The following is an 18,169-nucleotide window of genomic DNA, read 5'->3' as shown; positions in this document are numbered from 1 at the left end:
TATTCATCTGAGACTCTCATTTATATACTTATGTATTTACATATTTAGGTATTTATTCATTTATATATTTTAATTCCAATATAGTTAACATACAGTATTGTATTACCTTCAAGTGTACAATATAATGATTCAGCAATTCCATACATTACCCAGTGCTCATCACCAGTGCGCTCCTTAATCACCATCACCCATACCTCACTCACCTCCTCTCTGAGAACCATGAGTTTGTTCTCTATAGGTAAGAATTCTGTTTCTTGGTTTGTCTCTCTCTTTGCTCATTTGTTTCTTAAATTCCACATAGGAGTGAAATCATATGGTATCTGTCTCTCAGATTTTATACTCTCTAGCTCCATCCATGTAATTGCAACTGGCAAAATTTCATTTTTATGGTTGAATATTCCATTGTGTGTGTGTGTGTGTATGTATACCTATATGTGTGTGAATATTCCATTGTGTGTATATATATATGTATACATATATATATACACACAAAAAACATCTTTATCCACTCATCTATCAATGGACATTTGGGCTGCTTCCATAGTTTGGCTATTATAAATAATGCTGCAATAAATAAAGGCACAAATGTATACCTTTGAATTAGCTTTTTTTTTTTTTTTGTATTTTTTGAGTATATTCCCAGTAATGTGACTTCTAGATTGTAGGGTAGTTCTGTTTTTAATTTTTTGAGGAAGCTCCATACTGTTTTCCACAGTGGCTACACCAATTTGCATTCCCACTAATAGTGCATGAAGGTTTTCTTTTCCCCCATCCTTGCCAACACTTGATTCTTATTTTTGATTTTAGCCATTTTGACAGGTGTGAGGTGATATATCATTGTAGTTTTGAGACTTTTCCTTTTCTAATGCATGTTTATTATAATATGCACATATTTAATCTAATTATTGGTACAATAAAAGTCTGATATTTTTAATTTTTTTTTTTTTTTAAGATTTTGAGAGTGAGCAAGAGAGGAGAGAGCATGAACTAGGGAAGGGGTAGAGAGAGAAGCAGACTCCCTGCTGAGCAGGGAGCCCGATAATGGACTCAATCCCAGGACCCTGGGATCATGACTTTAGTAGAAGGCAACACTTAACTGACTGAGCCATCCAGGTGCCTCTTTTTTTTTTTTTTTTTTTTTTTATTTTCTGTTTCAACTCTTTCTTTATAAATATTTTTGACTTCTTTGGGTTACTTGACTTTTTTTTTTTTTTAAGTTTCATTTTGATTTACCAATAGGGCTTTTGTGCATTCCTTTGTATTGTTTTTTTTTTTTTTTAATAGCTTAATGGTTGCTCTAGGTATCATACATCATCACATTCCAGTTGATGCCATTTTTTTTTTTTACCAGTTTGAGTACAGTATTGAAACTTTATCTCCTTTATGTCTTTACTCTCTCCAATTTATATATAGTCTAACAGTCTTCAATATTTTCTCTAAAGTTTAGAATAGCACCAAATAATGCTATAATTTTGCTTAAGCCATCAAACATAATTTAGGAAACATGAGGATAAGAAAAGCCCATGGAATTTACTCCTAGTTCTGTTTATTGTTATTTTTCTTCCTGATATTCCCAATATCCTTTCTTAATTTCTATTGAGTGATAATACTTTTAAAGGAACAGTTTTGTTGTGTATTGAAATCTATGCTGATAGTTTTTAATTTCACTAATATAGTGTTCCAGTGTGTTTTGGCTTCCATGATGTTTGGAAGAAATCAGCTAAAATCTTACTGTTCCTTTGAAAGTAATGCATTTTTCCCCTGATCATTTGTAAGGTTAATTTTTTATTTTTCATTTTCAGTACATTTCCAACGAGGTTTTGATTTTTCTTTTTTTTTTTTTGGTTGAAATTTATCTTAATTTGAGTGTAATTGACATACAATGTTAGTTTCAGGTATACAACATAATGATTTGGCTTCTCTATACATTATGCTGTGTTCACCACAAGTGTAGCCACCATCTGTCACCATACAATGTATCATATCATTGACCATATTTTCAGTGAAGTTTTCTTATATTTATCCTGCTTGAGTTCTTTTGAGCTTCTTCAATCTGTATATTGGTATTGCTTATCAGACTTTTTGAGTTCTTGTCATTATTTCTTCAAAATAATCCATCCATTCCATTTTTTTCTCTTTTCTTCAAGAACTAGGAAATTAAAGTTTATTGGACTTTTGGAGTATCTACCACAACTCTACTTTGCTCTCACATTCTTTCCGTTCTTTTTTCTCCCTCTGCTTTAGTTTGGTAACATATAGTGAACTGTATTTGAGTTAACCAATCCCGGGTTCAGTTGTATCCCATCTTCTGTCAAATATATCTAATGAGTTATATATGTAAGGGGTTTTTTGTTTTGTTTTTGGAGAAGATTATGAATGTTTTTAACATTCTTATTTTCTGTTGAAGTATTCTGCTTTGTCATTCAGTTTTTTCTTTATATTGATTAGAGATATTTTAATGTCCTTATCAATTCCAATTATCTGGATGACCTGTGACTTTGTTCCTAATAACTGATTTATCTCATTAATTTTTCGTGCCTTTTATTTACATTTAGGAATTTTAAAAATTTTATGTTGAAATTATAAGAAACTCTCAAAAGTTTTGTTTTTGTTTTTTTTTCCTGGAGCACAGTTAAATTACTTGAAGATCTCTTACTCCTCTTAAGCCTAGGTTTCAAGCTGTGTGACGGTGAGTGTATTTCATTTTCCTTCTTTACTGCTAGGATATAACATATACTTTTAGGATATGGCAATTCACCCAAGATGTGGGATTTCTGGAGTCTCAGCTGAGTTCCTAAGTCCTCCCCCCACCCCCCAGTATATCTCCCCATTCTGGCTGGCTCTGAACTCCAGTATCTTCCCCTGCATTTGTTAGTTACAAATTCTCTGCTCTAAATTCAGTCTCCTGGCAGCTTTTTTCTACTAGAGTTCTCTTTTCTTAATCCATTTCCTTAATCCATTTTCACATAACTAAGGAAAACTAAGAACTCAAATGGCACTTTCATTTATGTTTCTAGGATTTTCTCTTTATTGCTCTTCCTCCTGTGGTACACTGACCTCCCCAGTTCCTAACTCATCTAGCAGACTTGAACTCTGATCACTACTTTCTCTGATTCCTGCTTGGGTTCCATATTCCTGCACAAATACCAGAGAAACACCTCCCTGGGGCAGCTAAGGGTAAATGTGGTACTTCCCTCATGTGCATCTTCTTCATTGTTTCAATGACTGTCAAATGTTGCTTACTATGGGTTGTTGATATCATTTACAGCAGGACAGTAAGTCTGATACCAGTTACTTTTTACAAGACAATATACTATTTTTAATGCAAAACTATAAAATCTTTTCTGCACTTAAAATTTTAAAAATATAGTTAAAGGTTATTGAAGAGGTCTTAATAATTTGATTTCATAAGAAAGAATACTCATTTAGGAATAATAAATAAATCTTAGATGTATTGTCACTTTGCATGACATTACCTGGAAGTCACAGTCCCTGCATGATTATTATTCTTTTTAAAGATTTATTTTAGAGAGAGAGAGAGCGAGCGAGCATGGGGGGAGGGAAAGGGGATATTTCCAGCCAACTCCCTGCTGAGCACAGAGCACAGGGAATATCTCCAGCAGACTCCACACTGAGCATAGAGCTCAAAACTTGATCCCATGACCCCGAGATCATGACTTGAGCCAAAATCAAGATTTGGACATTCAACTGAGCTACCCAGGGACCATCCCCCCCGCCACACGATTATTTATGTAGTTTATCCATTGAGAAGTGAAGTCTAGCATGTTACACTATTCCACTATATATTTATTAATTTATATTGCTAGGGGGATGTCTGGGTGGCTCAGCAGTTGAGTGTCCACCTTTGGCCCAGGGCATAATCCCAGCATCCTGGGATCGAGTCCCACATGGAGGCTCCCTGCATGGATCCTGCTTCTCCCTCTGCTTGTGTCTCTGCCTCTCTGTCTCTCATGAATAAAATCTTTAAAAAGTTTTTTATATTGCTAGGCTTTCTTTTAATGATTGAAAAGGCATGACAAAGTGAAGTATTATTACCTGAAAATACTTTGCTGCTCTGGATAATAAAAAGGTGGAAGCTTTAAGGAAAACCTTGTCATTCTCAAACATCTCAAAGGGAAAAGACTTGACCTAGCTATAAGTTCCATCCTCCCCTCACATAGACCCTATTTGCAATGCTCTATACAAGGCATTCTTCACCTGAACATTCTTGAGGCTGTAGATGAAGGGATTCAGCATTGGACTGAAGAGACTATGAAACAGGAAGAGCATTTTCTCCTGTTCCTTTCTCTGGCTAGAGTCTGGAACCATATAAACCACCATCACAGTGACAAGCCTAATCACACAGAGGTGAGAAGAGTAGGTGGAGAAGGCTTTTCTTCAGCTTTCTCCTGATGGATTTTCAGGATGGTCCAGAGGATGCTAGTATAGGAGACTAGCACCCAAACAAAGGGGCCCAACTAAGATAAATATACAGGCAGCAGATGATAGCTTCATTGATTCAGGTATCAGCACAGGCCAGTTTGAGAACAGACAGGATTTCACAGAAGATGTGGTCTACTTCCGAGGTCCACAGAAAGGCAGCCTTAGAAGGAGAATTGCATGTACCAGAGACAGAATAAATCCACGTGTCCAGGAAGCAATGACCAAGACTGTGCACACTCTCCAGCTTACGATGACAGTGTGCTAGAGTGGGTGGCAGATCTCTACAAACCTATCATAGGACATCACCACCAAGATCAGGCACTCTTTGTGAGCAAAAGCTAAATACAAAAATGTATTATGCATGGAACAAAAGGTATGGTTCTCTTCTGATTCACTAAGTTTGTGAGCATCTTGGGGGACATTGTTGGAAGCATAGGACATGTCAATGATGGACAGGTGTGAAAGGAAAAAAGTACATAGGGGTGTGCAGTCTAGAATCTAGACAGAGGAGTCCAAAGATCATGCCGTTCCCCAGCAGACTGAAGACATAAAAGAGGGAGAAGATCCAGAAGAGGAACTTCCATCTCTGCACTGAGCTGGAACACCACCAAGATGAATTCTGTAACCCATGCTTGGTTATCTCCCATTCCTTAAAGGTAGTCTGTCAAGGACATAAAGGTGAAAGAAAGGTCAGAGCTAAGCAGTCAATACAACTGGAGTTATTTAATTCAAAAGAATTTTGAGGAGATATATGTTGGTCCCTATTGTATTGCAATTTCAGATATGCTCTAAATTCTCCATGCCTTATACTGATACATATTTTACACTCAAAGTCAGACAAGGGCAAGACAGCCCTTCCTCGCCTTGTAGCTGCGCCTCATGGAACTTAAGTTCTCCTGGTGGTCACAGCAGGGAGGTAGAGGGAAGATGCATACCTGCTTACAACCACTGTAGCTTGGAAATGGCACACATCATGTCTCACTTTTTTAGGCCAGAAACAATCACATGTATTCATTCTAATTTCAAGGAAGCCTAGTAAATATAAAGAATTACAGAGATATTTTATCATCTCTGTCTGTAACTTCCAACCATTTCATGGGACTGGTTTTTATTGGCTTACTAACAATTATAGTCAAGCCTTTCCCACTTCGTGCTCAGTGGGGACATAGTGGTTGCTTGAAACTGGCCCTGGTGGGAGTATTAATATTACAACATTGTTAAGTGTAATAAATAAGGTCCCCTTCCTCCCTAGAAAGCTTGTTAGACATTTACCATTCTTCATACATAATAGTGCCTTTATAACTGTTCAATATAGTGATTTTTCTCTCAACTTTAGGGTCTACTTTAAGAATTACTCTTTTTCCTTGTGTAACTAACATCAAAAGACTTCTCAACTGGACCTCATCTGCTACACAGAAGAGAATCCATTTACCATATATTATTTAGCATAACATCTGAGCATTTAAATACATATGGTAGGGATCCCTGGGTGGTGCAGCAGTTTAGCGCCTGCCTTTGGCCCAGGGCGCGATCCTGGAGACCCGGGATCGAATCCCACATCGGACTCCCGGTGCATGGAGCCTGCTTCTCCCTCTGCCTGTGTCTCTGCCTCTCTCTCTCTCTCTCTCTCTGTCTCTCTCTGTGTGACTATCATAAATAAATAAAAATAAATAAATAAATAAATAAATACATATGGTAGATGCTCATTTTGCATAGTTGCAAATTTTCTATGTAAATAGTTCTCAGTACATCATTGTAAGCTAAATTCACTTATACTAAAGTTGTAATTTTTCTTCGTATATATGATTGTTTTTGTTTTTTATGATCCACTTGACGGGATGATCTGAGTAATGAAAACATATTGGCAATGTTTGTATATTCTTTTGTATATTTAAGATGGAAATATATTGGAGAGTGCTGTGAGATATACCTTGGACACATGCATAGGTACTCACTGTTTAACCACTGAGTGGCAAATGATCTATTTGTAGAAGTTCAAAGGGATGCATTTAAGTACATGAAAGTTCTTTGATATTCTAAGCCTTGACTTCTTTAAGAGCTTTCTTTGCTTATACAAAAATAATTATCATAAAGAACAAGACAGGCAGCCAGCTAATCCTTTCTAGGCCTAGTTAAACAGTCTGGATAAAGATGGTCCTAATTGCTTTGGTCCACTCAGCTGTTCTGGGCACCAACTTATGAGCACTGATACTAAGTGTACAATCTTGGTTAAAGATATCAGTAAAAATAATTATGCTGTCACTATTTTTTTAAGACATAGTCAAAGATGAAATAGTGAGGGTGGGATACAGAGACCATTCAATTGAATTCACATGCTGCATTAACCACATAAAATATACTCTGGAATATGTATTATCATATACATCATTTTGTCCTTTTGAGTGATCACCCTAATTCAGGTGTTTTAAAGACACTTGGAAAGTTTTTGTTAAATGAATGTCAGATTCAATGAAAAACACATTATGCTTTTGCAAAGTTGTGACTTTTGCTTTAAGGAAAATTCTTACTATTAGATGTTACAATTAGATGTGATGCTACTACTCTTTTTATTATTAGATGTTAATGGTTTAACAATAATTTTACTTAAAAAACTATAATAATTCAACCTATCAGCTTAGAATGTATTGTTTCCTAAGGGTAAATTGGAATTGGTTTCTTATATTAGACTATCACAAACCTATGGACAAATTGTAACAAATGCATTTTGCAGTTTTATCTGATTTGCACTTACCGGAGAAGTCTGAAGAAAAGGTTATATTAATTAAAAGAAGAAGAGTTGCTTAAATTAACTTTGAAGTTACAGTTTCAATATATAGTGATATTTGAAGTTTTTAAACTATGAACCAGAGAGAAGCATCGGTTAAGATGGAGTAGTGTCTCTTTGTGGGCAAAAGCTCACATGATGTCCTAATGCTTTATTTTCTATAAATATGATCAAGTGAGGGAAGATTCTACATAACAGTGTATTGAATATGTGATATTAAATTAAGCTGCAAAAATAATTGTCGAGAGTTCAGAATTGGTTAAAAAACATCAGGAATATCAATCGTTTTAGACACTATTAGAAACAATCAGCAATGATTAAAATATGTTCAATTTTCAACTGGAAAGTTAATAAGAAAAACCTATTTCTACTATTTCTCCTAGTGTTCTAAGAAGAACACTCGCCTCTTGTACATCACAATCTTTTTTAATTTTTAATTTTTAATTTTTTTTTTCACGATCTTATTTTACAGATTCTTTCAATTGTGGTTATTTTACAGTTTTGAATTATTAAATCATTTATTTCTCATTTTGGTTACCATTATGTTGACATTCTTTTTAAAAAATTGACCAAAACTGAAAATACGAACTAAGATATCACAGAACATAAAGTCATTACAGCAATGGAAGAGAGAAGAAAACATGAACAACTACTCAATTTGTTAATTGCTGCAATTAAAGTGCATCAGTTCATGAAAATAAACAGTAAAAGCACTTCTTCACCTGGTGTGTTTTCTTTTTTTTTTTTTTTTTTTTTAAATTTTATTTATTTATGATAGTCACAGAGAGAGAGAGAGAGGCAGAAACATAGGCAGAGGGAGAAGCAGGCTCCATGCACCGGGAGCCTGACGTGGGATTCGATCTCGGGTCTCCAGGATCGCGCCCTGGGCCAAAGGCAGGCGCCAAACCGCTGCGCCACCCAGGGATCCCCCACCTGGTGTGTTTTCATTGAATATACAACACAGGAACCCCTGAAAAATGCTTCATGAGCTAAGGAGTTTTGCTCCACAGCTCCATCTCTATGGGAGCTTCAGAAAATCCAGCTGCATTGGTATCCATGTTATCCTACACTGGGACCAGAAAAAATATTTCCTAAAACACAGATGCTATCATAGTATGACATACAGCAACATTCAAGAATAAACTGAGAGGATATAACTTAGACATAGCTATAAATCACCCTTAACTATTTCATTGTTCTGTGAAACACTCTCATTAGGACTTTTGTTTTTAGGCTAATTGTCAGTCACTCAGTGACGTCAAGAGGAATAGTGGATTTTGTGTTGAAAATTCTACTGGTGGAGGTATCCATAGCTACCTACTATCCTTATCCTTTCATCTCTGCACATCAATACCTTCATCTAGGTGTGTGAAGTCCTTTAATCTCTGTGGCTGAGTTCAGAGAGCCACAGACTGGATAAGAAATCTCCTATTTTCTTTGCCTTCTATCCATTTTCATATGAGCACCCATTCTGACCTCCACCCTTAATCACAGTGTTTGAGGTGATGCAGAGTGATGTCAAATGGAGTCAGAATGCCCATGCTTGCAGCCCAGCTAGGAAGAGCTCCGCATGAGAATTTGCCACTGCAGCTGACTTTAACACAAACTGACTCAGGAAGGCAGATATCCAGGATATGATTTTTTTTTTCACCTTGGCCCAGGTGATTTCTGCTGTTTCCGTTTCCTCCAGCAGTAATCCAGATCCTAAACCACCTACTAGTGTAAATAAGTCTCTTCTACATGTGGTGGTGTTAGCTCTAGCTGTTACCTTAAGATTCTGCTTCAATCTAGAGACAATCCCACAGAGGATAGACCTATTCCTCCTTCCAGCCGTCTCCAAAGTGAGAAATCCCAGGGTTGAAAATATTTACTTCACTTTCTGATGTTAGAGAATAATGTAGCTATTGTTCTCTGCACTTACTTTATGATCTGTTCAACATAATTTTCATGACTCTCTGAGGAACTTAGATTTTCCCCGGGGGGTTGGGAGGGTGGGGTTGTGCTTATACTCATTGTACATGCATACCTATTTCCTAAGGGAAAAAAATTGTTAAACATTCTCCCTGGAAGGAAACAAGGATCATTTATGTTTGTCTTTGGAGGAAATACATTTGGGGAAGACAAGAGCAGACAGATTCATAGAATGCAAATGGATTTGCAAATATCTCAAAGACTATAACCTGAGGCAAATCTCACAATTTATAAGACATTAACACTTGGATGTATGATAGTTCTGCTAATTCAAAGCTCTTATCCCCAAGTTGGTTTACAAGATCTCGGTCTCCCTAATATCTACTAAATGGGTGCGTATGGGGCCAGCGCTGCCACCTGTAAGGGGAGTAAATCCTTTCAAGATGCATATTTTCATCTACTAAAGGAGACTTGGGTGTAAAGTAGTGAGATCATCATAATGACACTGGTGTTTAGTATTTACTGTGTTTCAGGACCTCAGAAATATGCGTCACACATACTATTTTAATATGTTATCTCCATGTTACAGATGTGGAGTATGAAGTTAGAGAAATACATAAATCGTCCATAGTCTTTCAACTCCCAGCACCAAGAATAGTACAGATACTAAATCTTTTGCCCTAATTATTGAAGATAAACTCGTTTTTAATAGTTCTTCAATTAACCTCTCAGAGAGGTTCCATTTGCCTTCCTCAATTCTTATGAACTCTTACTGGTTTTGTAATCCTTCTGGAATTCCCATTCATATTTCCCTGGTATGACTCATAACCTCAGAAGAGAATGACTTCTATTTCTTGCTGTAGGATTCTTTGGTGTACAGTCTGTATGAATCTAATCTCAAAAATGGCTTCTAAATGTTTATACTGTTTTCTAGCTCTAGGATTGTTGCTCTAGTGCTGTTGCACTGGGCAGTTCATATAAGGTGTCCACATTATTCTTTATCCTAGCACATTTACATCCACACAAGGCATAAGTGATTATACAAGTAATGCAAATTAGTCTTTTCAAATAGGCTTTATAAGAGGAAAGCAAAACAGGAAAATTAGGTGACCTGTTGGTTGAGATAGATGAATCAGAGATGTAGAATTAGTGTTACACACTAGCACATTATCTTCTTGAAATTATTTGGTAATAATAATCAAATGAGATAATATTTTTTTAATATAATTCATTATTAAAGTTTTTGGAGTTAACATCTTTATTAATAGTAGATGCATCTTCAGCGCACCTGTAGACAGAATGCGTGCGCACGCGCACACACACACACACCAGTTAATATCTGAATTCTAGGAATTTAAAGATCTTGAAATGCAAAGATTATCATGGATTATTCACAGGGGCCACTATAATCACAAGAATCCTTGTAAGAGGAAAGCAGGAAGTCAGAGAGGAAGAGAACATGCTATGCTGTTGGTTCTGAAAATGGAACCAAAGAATGTAGGCAGACTGGAAAATTTAAAGGACAAGGAAATAAATTGTTCCTTGGAGCCTCCAAAAAGAACACAACCCTGTAAGACCCATTTTAGACATAGATCTTTAGAATTACAGGATATATATTCATGTTGTTTTAAGCCACTAAGTTTGTTGTAATATGTTTCGGCAGTAATGACAAAGTAATATATGAATGATGTTTTATTTTCAGTATTGTTATAAAAATAAATCTATTTCTGACTTCTGTGGGGACTCCAATAAAAATTCAAAGAGAAACTAGTGATTTCTGTTTTTTATTTGAGCATATAAAGAGCTGGGAAGTCATCAGTCCTGTCTTCACAGAAGAAATCTGAACACACTGAAAACCAAACACTCTTCGTCATTAAAAAAGAAATTAATAAGATGCATTTCATTAAAATTAAAAGGTGTGCTCTGTGAAAGACACTGTTAAAAATATGAAGTCAAGCCACAGACTGGAGAAAACCTTTGCACATATAGGAAAAATGACTTGATTTCAAAATATACAAATAACTCAAAACTTGACAAGAAAATAATCCAATTTAAAAATAGGCCAACAGCCTAACAGACATCTCTTCAAGATATACAGATGGCAAATAAGCACATGAAAAGATGCTCCACCATCATATATCATCAGAGAAATGTGAATTAAAATAAATATCACCACACATCTATTAGAATGGCTAAAATCCAGAACACTGATGACAGTAAACACTGATTAGGTTGTGGAGCCCTAGGAACTTCATTCATTGCTGGAGAGAATGCAAAATGGCTCAGCCACTTTAGAAGGCAGTTTGATAGTTTACTATAAAACTAGACATTCTTTTCCCATGTGATCTACCAACTGTGCTACTTGGTATTTACTCAAATGATTTAAAAGCTTATATCTACACAAACACCTGCACACAGATGTTTAAAGCAGATTTATAACTGCCTAAACTTAAAAGCAACCAAGATGCCCTTCAGTAGGCAAATTGATAAATAAGCTGTGGTATATCCAGAGAATGGAATAGTATTCTGCACTAAAAAGAGATGAACTACCAAGCAAAGGCAAAGCATAAAGGAAACTTAAATGCACATTACTATTGAAAGAAGCCAATGTGAAAAAACCTACATATTATATGATTTCAACTATATGACACTGTGAAAAGCCAAAACTATGGAAGCAGCTTTAAGATTAGTGGTTGCCAGGGACTAGCAGAGAAGGAGGGATGAAGGGGTAGAGCACAGAAGATTTTTAGGGAAGTAAAATTTCTCTGTATGATGCTATACTGATGGATACACGTGATTATACACTTGTCCAAACACATAGACCGTACACTAGGAGTGAACCCTAATGTAAACAATGCACTCTGCATGATAATGATGTGCCAATGTAGGTTTATCAATGATAACAAGTGTACCATTCTGAAGGGGGGTGTTATGCATGTGTGGAGGCCAGAAGTATATAGATTATCTCTATACCTTCCACTCAATTTTGCTGTGAATATAAAATTGCTCTAAAAATAAAGTTAATTAAATAAAATGGGCAAAAGATATGAAGAGACACCTTACCAGAAAGATATACAGATAGCAAGGAAGCACCTATACTCAGTAGCACATATTCATCAGAGAATTTCATATTAAAACAAGAATGAGATACCACTCACTGCACATATATTAGAATGACAATGGTCCCAAACCATGGAAATATCAAATGCTAGGCAAGGATGCGAAGCAACGGGAACTTTGATTCATTGCTAGTGGGATTGCAAAATGGCACAGCCACTTTGGAAGAAAGTTTGGTGATTGATTACAAAACTAAGCATACTCTTACCATTTGATACAGCAAAGCATGCTCCTTGTTATTTAGCTGAAGGAGCTGAAAACCTATGGCCACAAAAATCCTGTATGTCAATGTTTATGACAACTTTATTCTTAATTATCAAAACGTAGAAGTCCCAAAGATAAAAAAAAAAAAAAGTTCCAAAGATGTCTTTAATAGGAAGATAAACAAGCTGTGGTGCATCCATGCAATGAAATATTTTTAATAAAAAGAAATGTCCTATATTTCCTATAATGTCCTGTGAAAATCATGAAGAAACCTTAAAACATATTGCTATGTGAAAGAAGCCAAGCTGAAATGGCTACATACTGTATAGTTTCAACTATGTGACATTCTAGAAAAGGCATAACTACAGAGATATTAAAAAGATCAGTGGATGCAGAAAGAGAAATTAAGGAATAAGTTATATTTACAACTGCATCAAAACCAATAAAATACCTAGGAATACACCTATCCAAAGAGATGAAAGACCTGAAAACTGAAAAACACTAATGAAAGAAATTGAAGATGACATGAAGAAATGGAAAGACATTCCATTCTCATGGATTAGAAGAATAAGTACTGCTAAAATGTCTATACTACCTACAGTAATCTATGCACTTAATGCCATCCCTATCAAAACACCACAGCATTTTTCAGAGCTAGAGCAAACATTCCTAAAATCTGTATGTAATCACAAAAGACACCAAATAGCCAAAGCAAGTTTGATAAAGAAAAGTAAAGCTGGAGGCATCACAATTCCAGACTTAAAGCTATATTACAAAGCTGTAGTCATCAAGACAGGATGGTATCTGCACAAAAAGAGATACATAGATCAATGGAACATAACAGAAAACCCAGAAAGGAACCCACAACTATATGGTCAATTAATCTTCAACAAAGCATATCCAACAGGAAAAGACAGTCTCTCCAACAGATGATATTTGGACAAACTGTACAGGAACATGCAAAGAATGAAACTGGCCCACTTTCTTACATTATGCACAAAAAATAAATTCAAAACGGATTAAAGATCTAAATATGGGGCAGGAAACCATAAAGCTCCCAGAGGAGAAAAGAGACAGTAACCCCTTGGACATTGGCCTTAGCAACTTCCTTCTAGATGTGTCTCCTAAGGCAAGGGAAATAAAAGCAAAAATAAACTCTTGGGACTTCATCAAAATAAAAAGCTTATGCACAATGAAGGAAATAATCAACAACACTAAAAGGCAATACACTGAATGGGAGAAGATATTTGCAAATGACCTATCTGATAAAGGATTAGTATCTAAAAATCTATAAAGAATTTATCAAACTCAACACCCCAAAAATGAATCCAATTAACAAATAGAAGACACAGACATTTGTCAAGGAAGACACACAGATGGCCAACAGACACATGAAAAAATGTTGATCATCAAAGAAAATAGAAATCAAACCTACTATGAGCTATCACTTCATACCTGTCAGAACAGCTAAAATCAACACAAGAAACAAATGTTGGCAAAGATGTGGTAAAAGGGGAACCTGTTGGTGGAAATACAAAATGGTGCAGCCACTCTGGAAAACAATATGGAGGTTCCTCGAAAAGTTTAAAACAGAACTACCCTATTGCACTTGCAATTGCAGTACTAGGTATTTACAATGACTAAGGATACAAAAATACTAATTTAAAGAGATACAAACACCCTGATGTTTATAGAAACATTATCTACAATAGTCAAATCATGGAAATAGCCCAAGTGTCCATCAGCTGAGAAATGGATAAAGAAAATGTAAAAAAAAAAAAAAATGTAAAAAAAAAAGAAAATGTGGTGTACACACATTTTCTTTATCCATTTCACACACACCCCATAACATTATTTAGCCATAAAAAAGAATGAAATCTTGCCATTTGCAATGATGCAGATGGAGCTAGAGTATATTATGCTAAACAAAATAAATCAGAGGAAGACAGATATCATGTGATATCATTCCTATGAAATTTAAGAAAAAAAAAAGTGATCAAAGAAAAAAATAGAAAGACCAAGAAACAGACTCTTAATTATAGAGAACTGATAGCTACCAGAGGGGAGGGGAGTAGGAGATAGTTAAATAGGTGATAGAGATTAAGGGGTGCACTTGTAATGAGCAGGGGGTGTATGGAAATGTTGAATCATTAAATTCTACACCTGAAACTAATATTAAGTGTGTGTTAAATAACTGGAACTTAAAAACAAATTAAAAAAAATAAGAAGATTAGTGGTTGCTAGGGGTTTGAGGGGAGAGAGGGAGAGATGAATACGCAGAACACAGATCTGTAGAGCAGTGGAACTATTCTGTAGGATACTGTAATGGTGGATACGTGTCATTATACATTTGTCAAAACTCATGGTGTGTACAACACAAAGAGTGAAAGCTAATGTGAACTGTGGACTTCAGTAAATTAAAAAATTTATCAATATTGGCTCACCAATTATAACAAATGTACCACAAATAATGCAAGATATTAAAAATAAGATAAATTGTGTGGGGAAGGATGAGGCAGTACTTGGAATTCTTCCAATTTAGCGCTCGATTTTTGTGTAAGCCAAAAACTGCATTCAAAGTCCATTAATTTTAAAGAAGGACATTTCTGACTTATCTGACAAACAATTGAAAATCAATTTAAATCTGTTATTCAGGTGAAAGTCCTTAGTAAAGAGAACACTTTCAAAACTAAAGGAAATGCTTGGCTAGCGACCACAGAAAAAGACACTTTCTATAAAAACACTAACCTAATGAGTATTGCTCACTATTGTTTCATAAATCCAGAGGGTGTTTTTTAGTACCATGAAATGTAAGTGATGTTAGTTCTTTCAAACTTATCTCCCATCTCTTGGGGTCATCCCAAACCATTTTAAGATGAATTGATTCAAACACTAAAAATATTGGTAGGAAAATTTATCCAAGAATCTTTACAAGTGAGCCAATCTTGCCATACTGACAATTACCCATAAGCCAGAAATAAATGTTAACGTTAAATAAATGTAATAAATAAATAAATGTAACGTTCCTCAAAGTCTTAGCTTCCAGACCCATTCAAATATTTTCATATGGACTTCATTGACTTGGTCATAATGTGAAATGTGTATGTAAGTTGTTTATATAATTCTGGTTGAATTAAAGATTTCCACAACTTTTCACCATTTACGTGGATATTACTTCAAACAGAATTTAGAGTTTCTTGTTTATTTCACTGTCCTCACAACTGGGGAGAATAGAAGCATGTTGCTCTTCAGTATTTTCTTTATTAAAATTATGGTCTTGGGATGCCAGATTGAGCACCTCTCATTACAGTAACAATCAATAAAGACAGCTTTTCGTGATAGTTATCAACTGAAACATTTAATATTTTATTGTGGAAAAATATACATAAAATTTTAATGATTTTTAAATCAGTTCAGTGGTATTGAATCATTCACATTGTGAATCATCACCATCATCCATCTTCAAAACTCTCTCATCCCAAACAGAAACTGTCCTCATAAAATAATAGCCCCCTATTCCTCCCCCCCTCCCCATCCCTATAATCATTATTCTATTTGTTTCCATAACTCTGACTATTCTAGGTATTTCTTTTGCTGCCAGCTTGCTAAGTACTTGCTAAGTATTGTTGAACTTTTCAGAAAACCGATTTGTATTTTGTTTTTCTGTTGAGAGTTTTTCTATTCCCTAGTTTATTTACTTCTGCCCTAATCTTTATTATTTCCCTCCTCCTGCTAATTCAAGATTTGATTTTTCTTTTTTTTTTTTTTTTCTAGTCCTTTGAGGTATAAAGTAGGGCTCCTGGTGTTTGTCTGAGATGCTACAATCTCCCTATGAAGTATGTTGGAATGTTTGCCTTCTCAGCCTCCCCAACATGACCACCAAACCTGCCATTCCCATCAGGGCACTAAATCATACCAGATGGAAAACCACCACTCAGGCCATCCCCTGAAAGCCAGGAAGTAATACCCATGGTCCACTCCCTCCAGAGGGAAAGTATTGTTAGGAATCTTCTGGTCATGCCACACTGGGCCAGCGATGTAGAGCGACTTGGGCAAGAAAAAATGCCATCAAGTTGCCTGACCACTCTACGATATCTCTTCCTGGCTTTGTGCTTGTCTGGGTGCTGCAGCCTCTTAACTGGTTTTTCACAATAGCAATTTGATCAATAGTATAGTCTCCATGGAGGAACAAGAGCTCAGAAATTTCTGTTCTGCTACCTGGCTAATGAGAATTCTCACCATCAAATCATGCCTCTTCTAGGGGAATTTTGAGTTTTATTGCAACAACAGCCATATCTCTTGGAGAAAAGGAAAAAAGTTCCCTGATACAAAATTCTACCTTCTTTTATATTGTCCTCTTTTTTTGCAATGCTTTGTTGAAGGCAGCCTTCATCTGAGCATTTCTCAGACTGTAAATGAGAGGGTTCAGCAATGGGTTGAAGAGGGTGTAAAACAGGGTAAGGATTTTCTGCTGCTCCTCACGTTGGCTATTGTCTGGAACCAAATAAACCATCATGGCTATGCCAAAGTAGAATCCAACCACACAGAAGTGGGAGGAGCAGGTGGAAAAGGCTTTTCTGCGCCCTTCCTTTGTTTGGATCTTCAGGATGGCCCAGAGGATGCGCATATAGGAGACCAACATCAGAGAAAGGGGCCCAACTAAGACAAACACGCCACCAGCAAAGACTAAGACTTCATTGATCCAAGTGTCACCACAGGCCACTTTGAGGACAGAGAGGATTTCACAGAAGAAGTGGTTCACTTCCTGGGGCCCACAGAATGTCAACTTTAGGAAGAGAATTAGATGCACTAGGGCCAAGGAAAACCCACATGCCCAGGTAGCAATGACCAGGACCACGCACACTCTCCAGTTCATGATGACGGTGTACTGGAGAGGATGGCAGATCGCCACAAACCGGTCGTAGGCCATCACTACCAAAATCAGGCACTCTGCACCAGCAAAAGTCACAAACAAAACTATCTGCATAGTACATGAGACAAAGGAGATCGTTTTCTTGTGCTTCACTAGGTTTTCCAGCATATTGGGCAGATTGCTGGAAGCATAGCATATGTCAATGATAGCCAGATGAGAAAGGAAGAAATACATGGGGGAGTGCAGTCTGAGGTCTAGCCAAATGAGTCCCAAGATCATGCCATTTGCCAGCAAATTAAAGATATATAACAGGGAGAAGATACAAAAGAGGAGCACTTCAATGTCTTCACTGAGCTGGAATCCCACTAGGATAAATTCCGTGATCCACGATTGGTTGCCCTCCATTCCTTAATGATAGTTTATAAAGGACTAAAGTGGGATAGAAAAGTCAGAGCTGGTCACCAATGAAAATTGAAGTTATTTACCTCAAAATGAACTCAAAGGAGGCTTGGCTTGTATGCTTGTCCCTACTTGACTTCTTTCTCCTCCAATTATTTTTTTAGTTTAAAATTTTTATTCTGAAATAATTCAGACTTTCAGATCAGTATCCAAAAATTAAAACAATACTACTATATACATATTACCAGATTGTTTTAAATCTTTATCATTTCTTTTTCTCCATATACACATTGTTTTCTGGACCACATAAGAGTAAAATGTAGCCACAATGCCAATTTGTCCCTAAACTCAATTGATTTTTTTTTTTTCCTAAAGAACAAGATTTACTATCTTCAGGATAATTTTAAAAAATCAGGAAATGTAACATTAACGTGATT

At 36.0% G+C, this 18,169-nt stretch overlaps 1 protein-coding gene and 1 pseudogene across 1 annotated transcript; both read right to left on the bottom strand.

Annotated features, from left to right (window-relative positions):
• Positions 1–4,173: 4,173 nt before the first annotated feature.
• On the bottom strand, positions 4,174–5,090 carry LOC144284081 (olfactory receptor 2A2-like; annotated as a pseudogene).
• Positions 5,091–16,805: 11,715 nt separating this feature from the next.
• On the bottom strand, positions 16,806–17,738 carry LOC144284080 (olfactory receptor 2A2-like). The gene has a single exon (XM_077848449.1). The coding sequence runs from the start codon at positions 17,736–17,738 to the stop codon at positions 16,806–16,808; it is 933 nt and encodes a 310-aa protein (XP_077704575.1).
• Positions 17,739–18,169: the final 431 nt, after the last annotated feature.

The sequence above is a fragment of the Canis aureus genome, chromosome 15 (genome assembly GCF_053574225.1).
Source record: "Canis aureus isolate CA01 chromosome 15, VMU_Caureus_v.1.0, whole genome shotgun sequence".
NCBI classification, from domain to species: domain Eukaryota; kingdom Metazoa; phylum Chordata; class Mammalia; order Carnivora; family Canidae; genus Canis; species Canis aureus.
The sequence above is the reverse complement of the archived record's forward strand: the minus strand, read 5'-3'. Positions and strand labels throughout refer to the sequence as shown.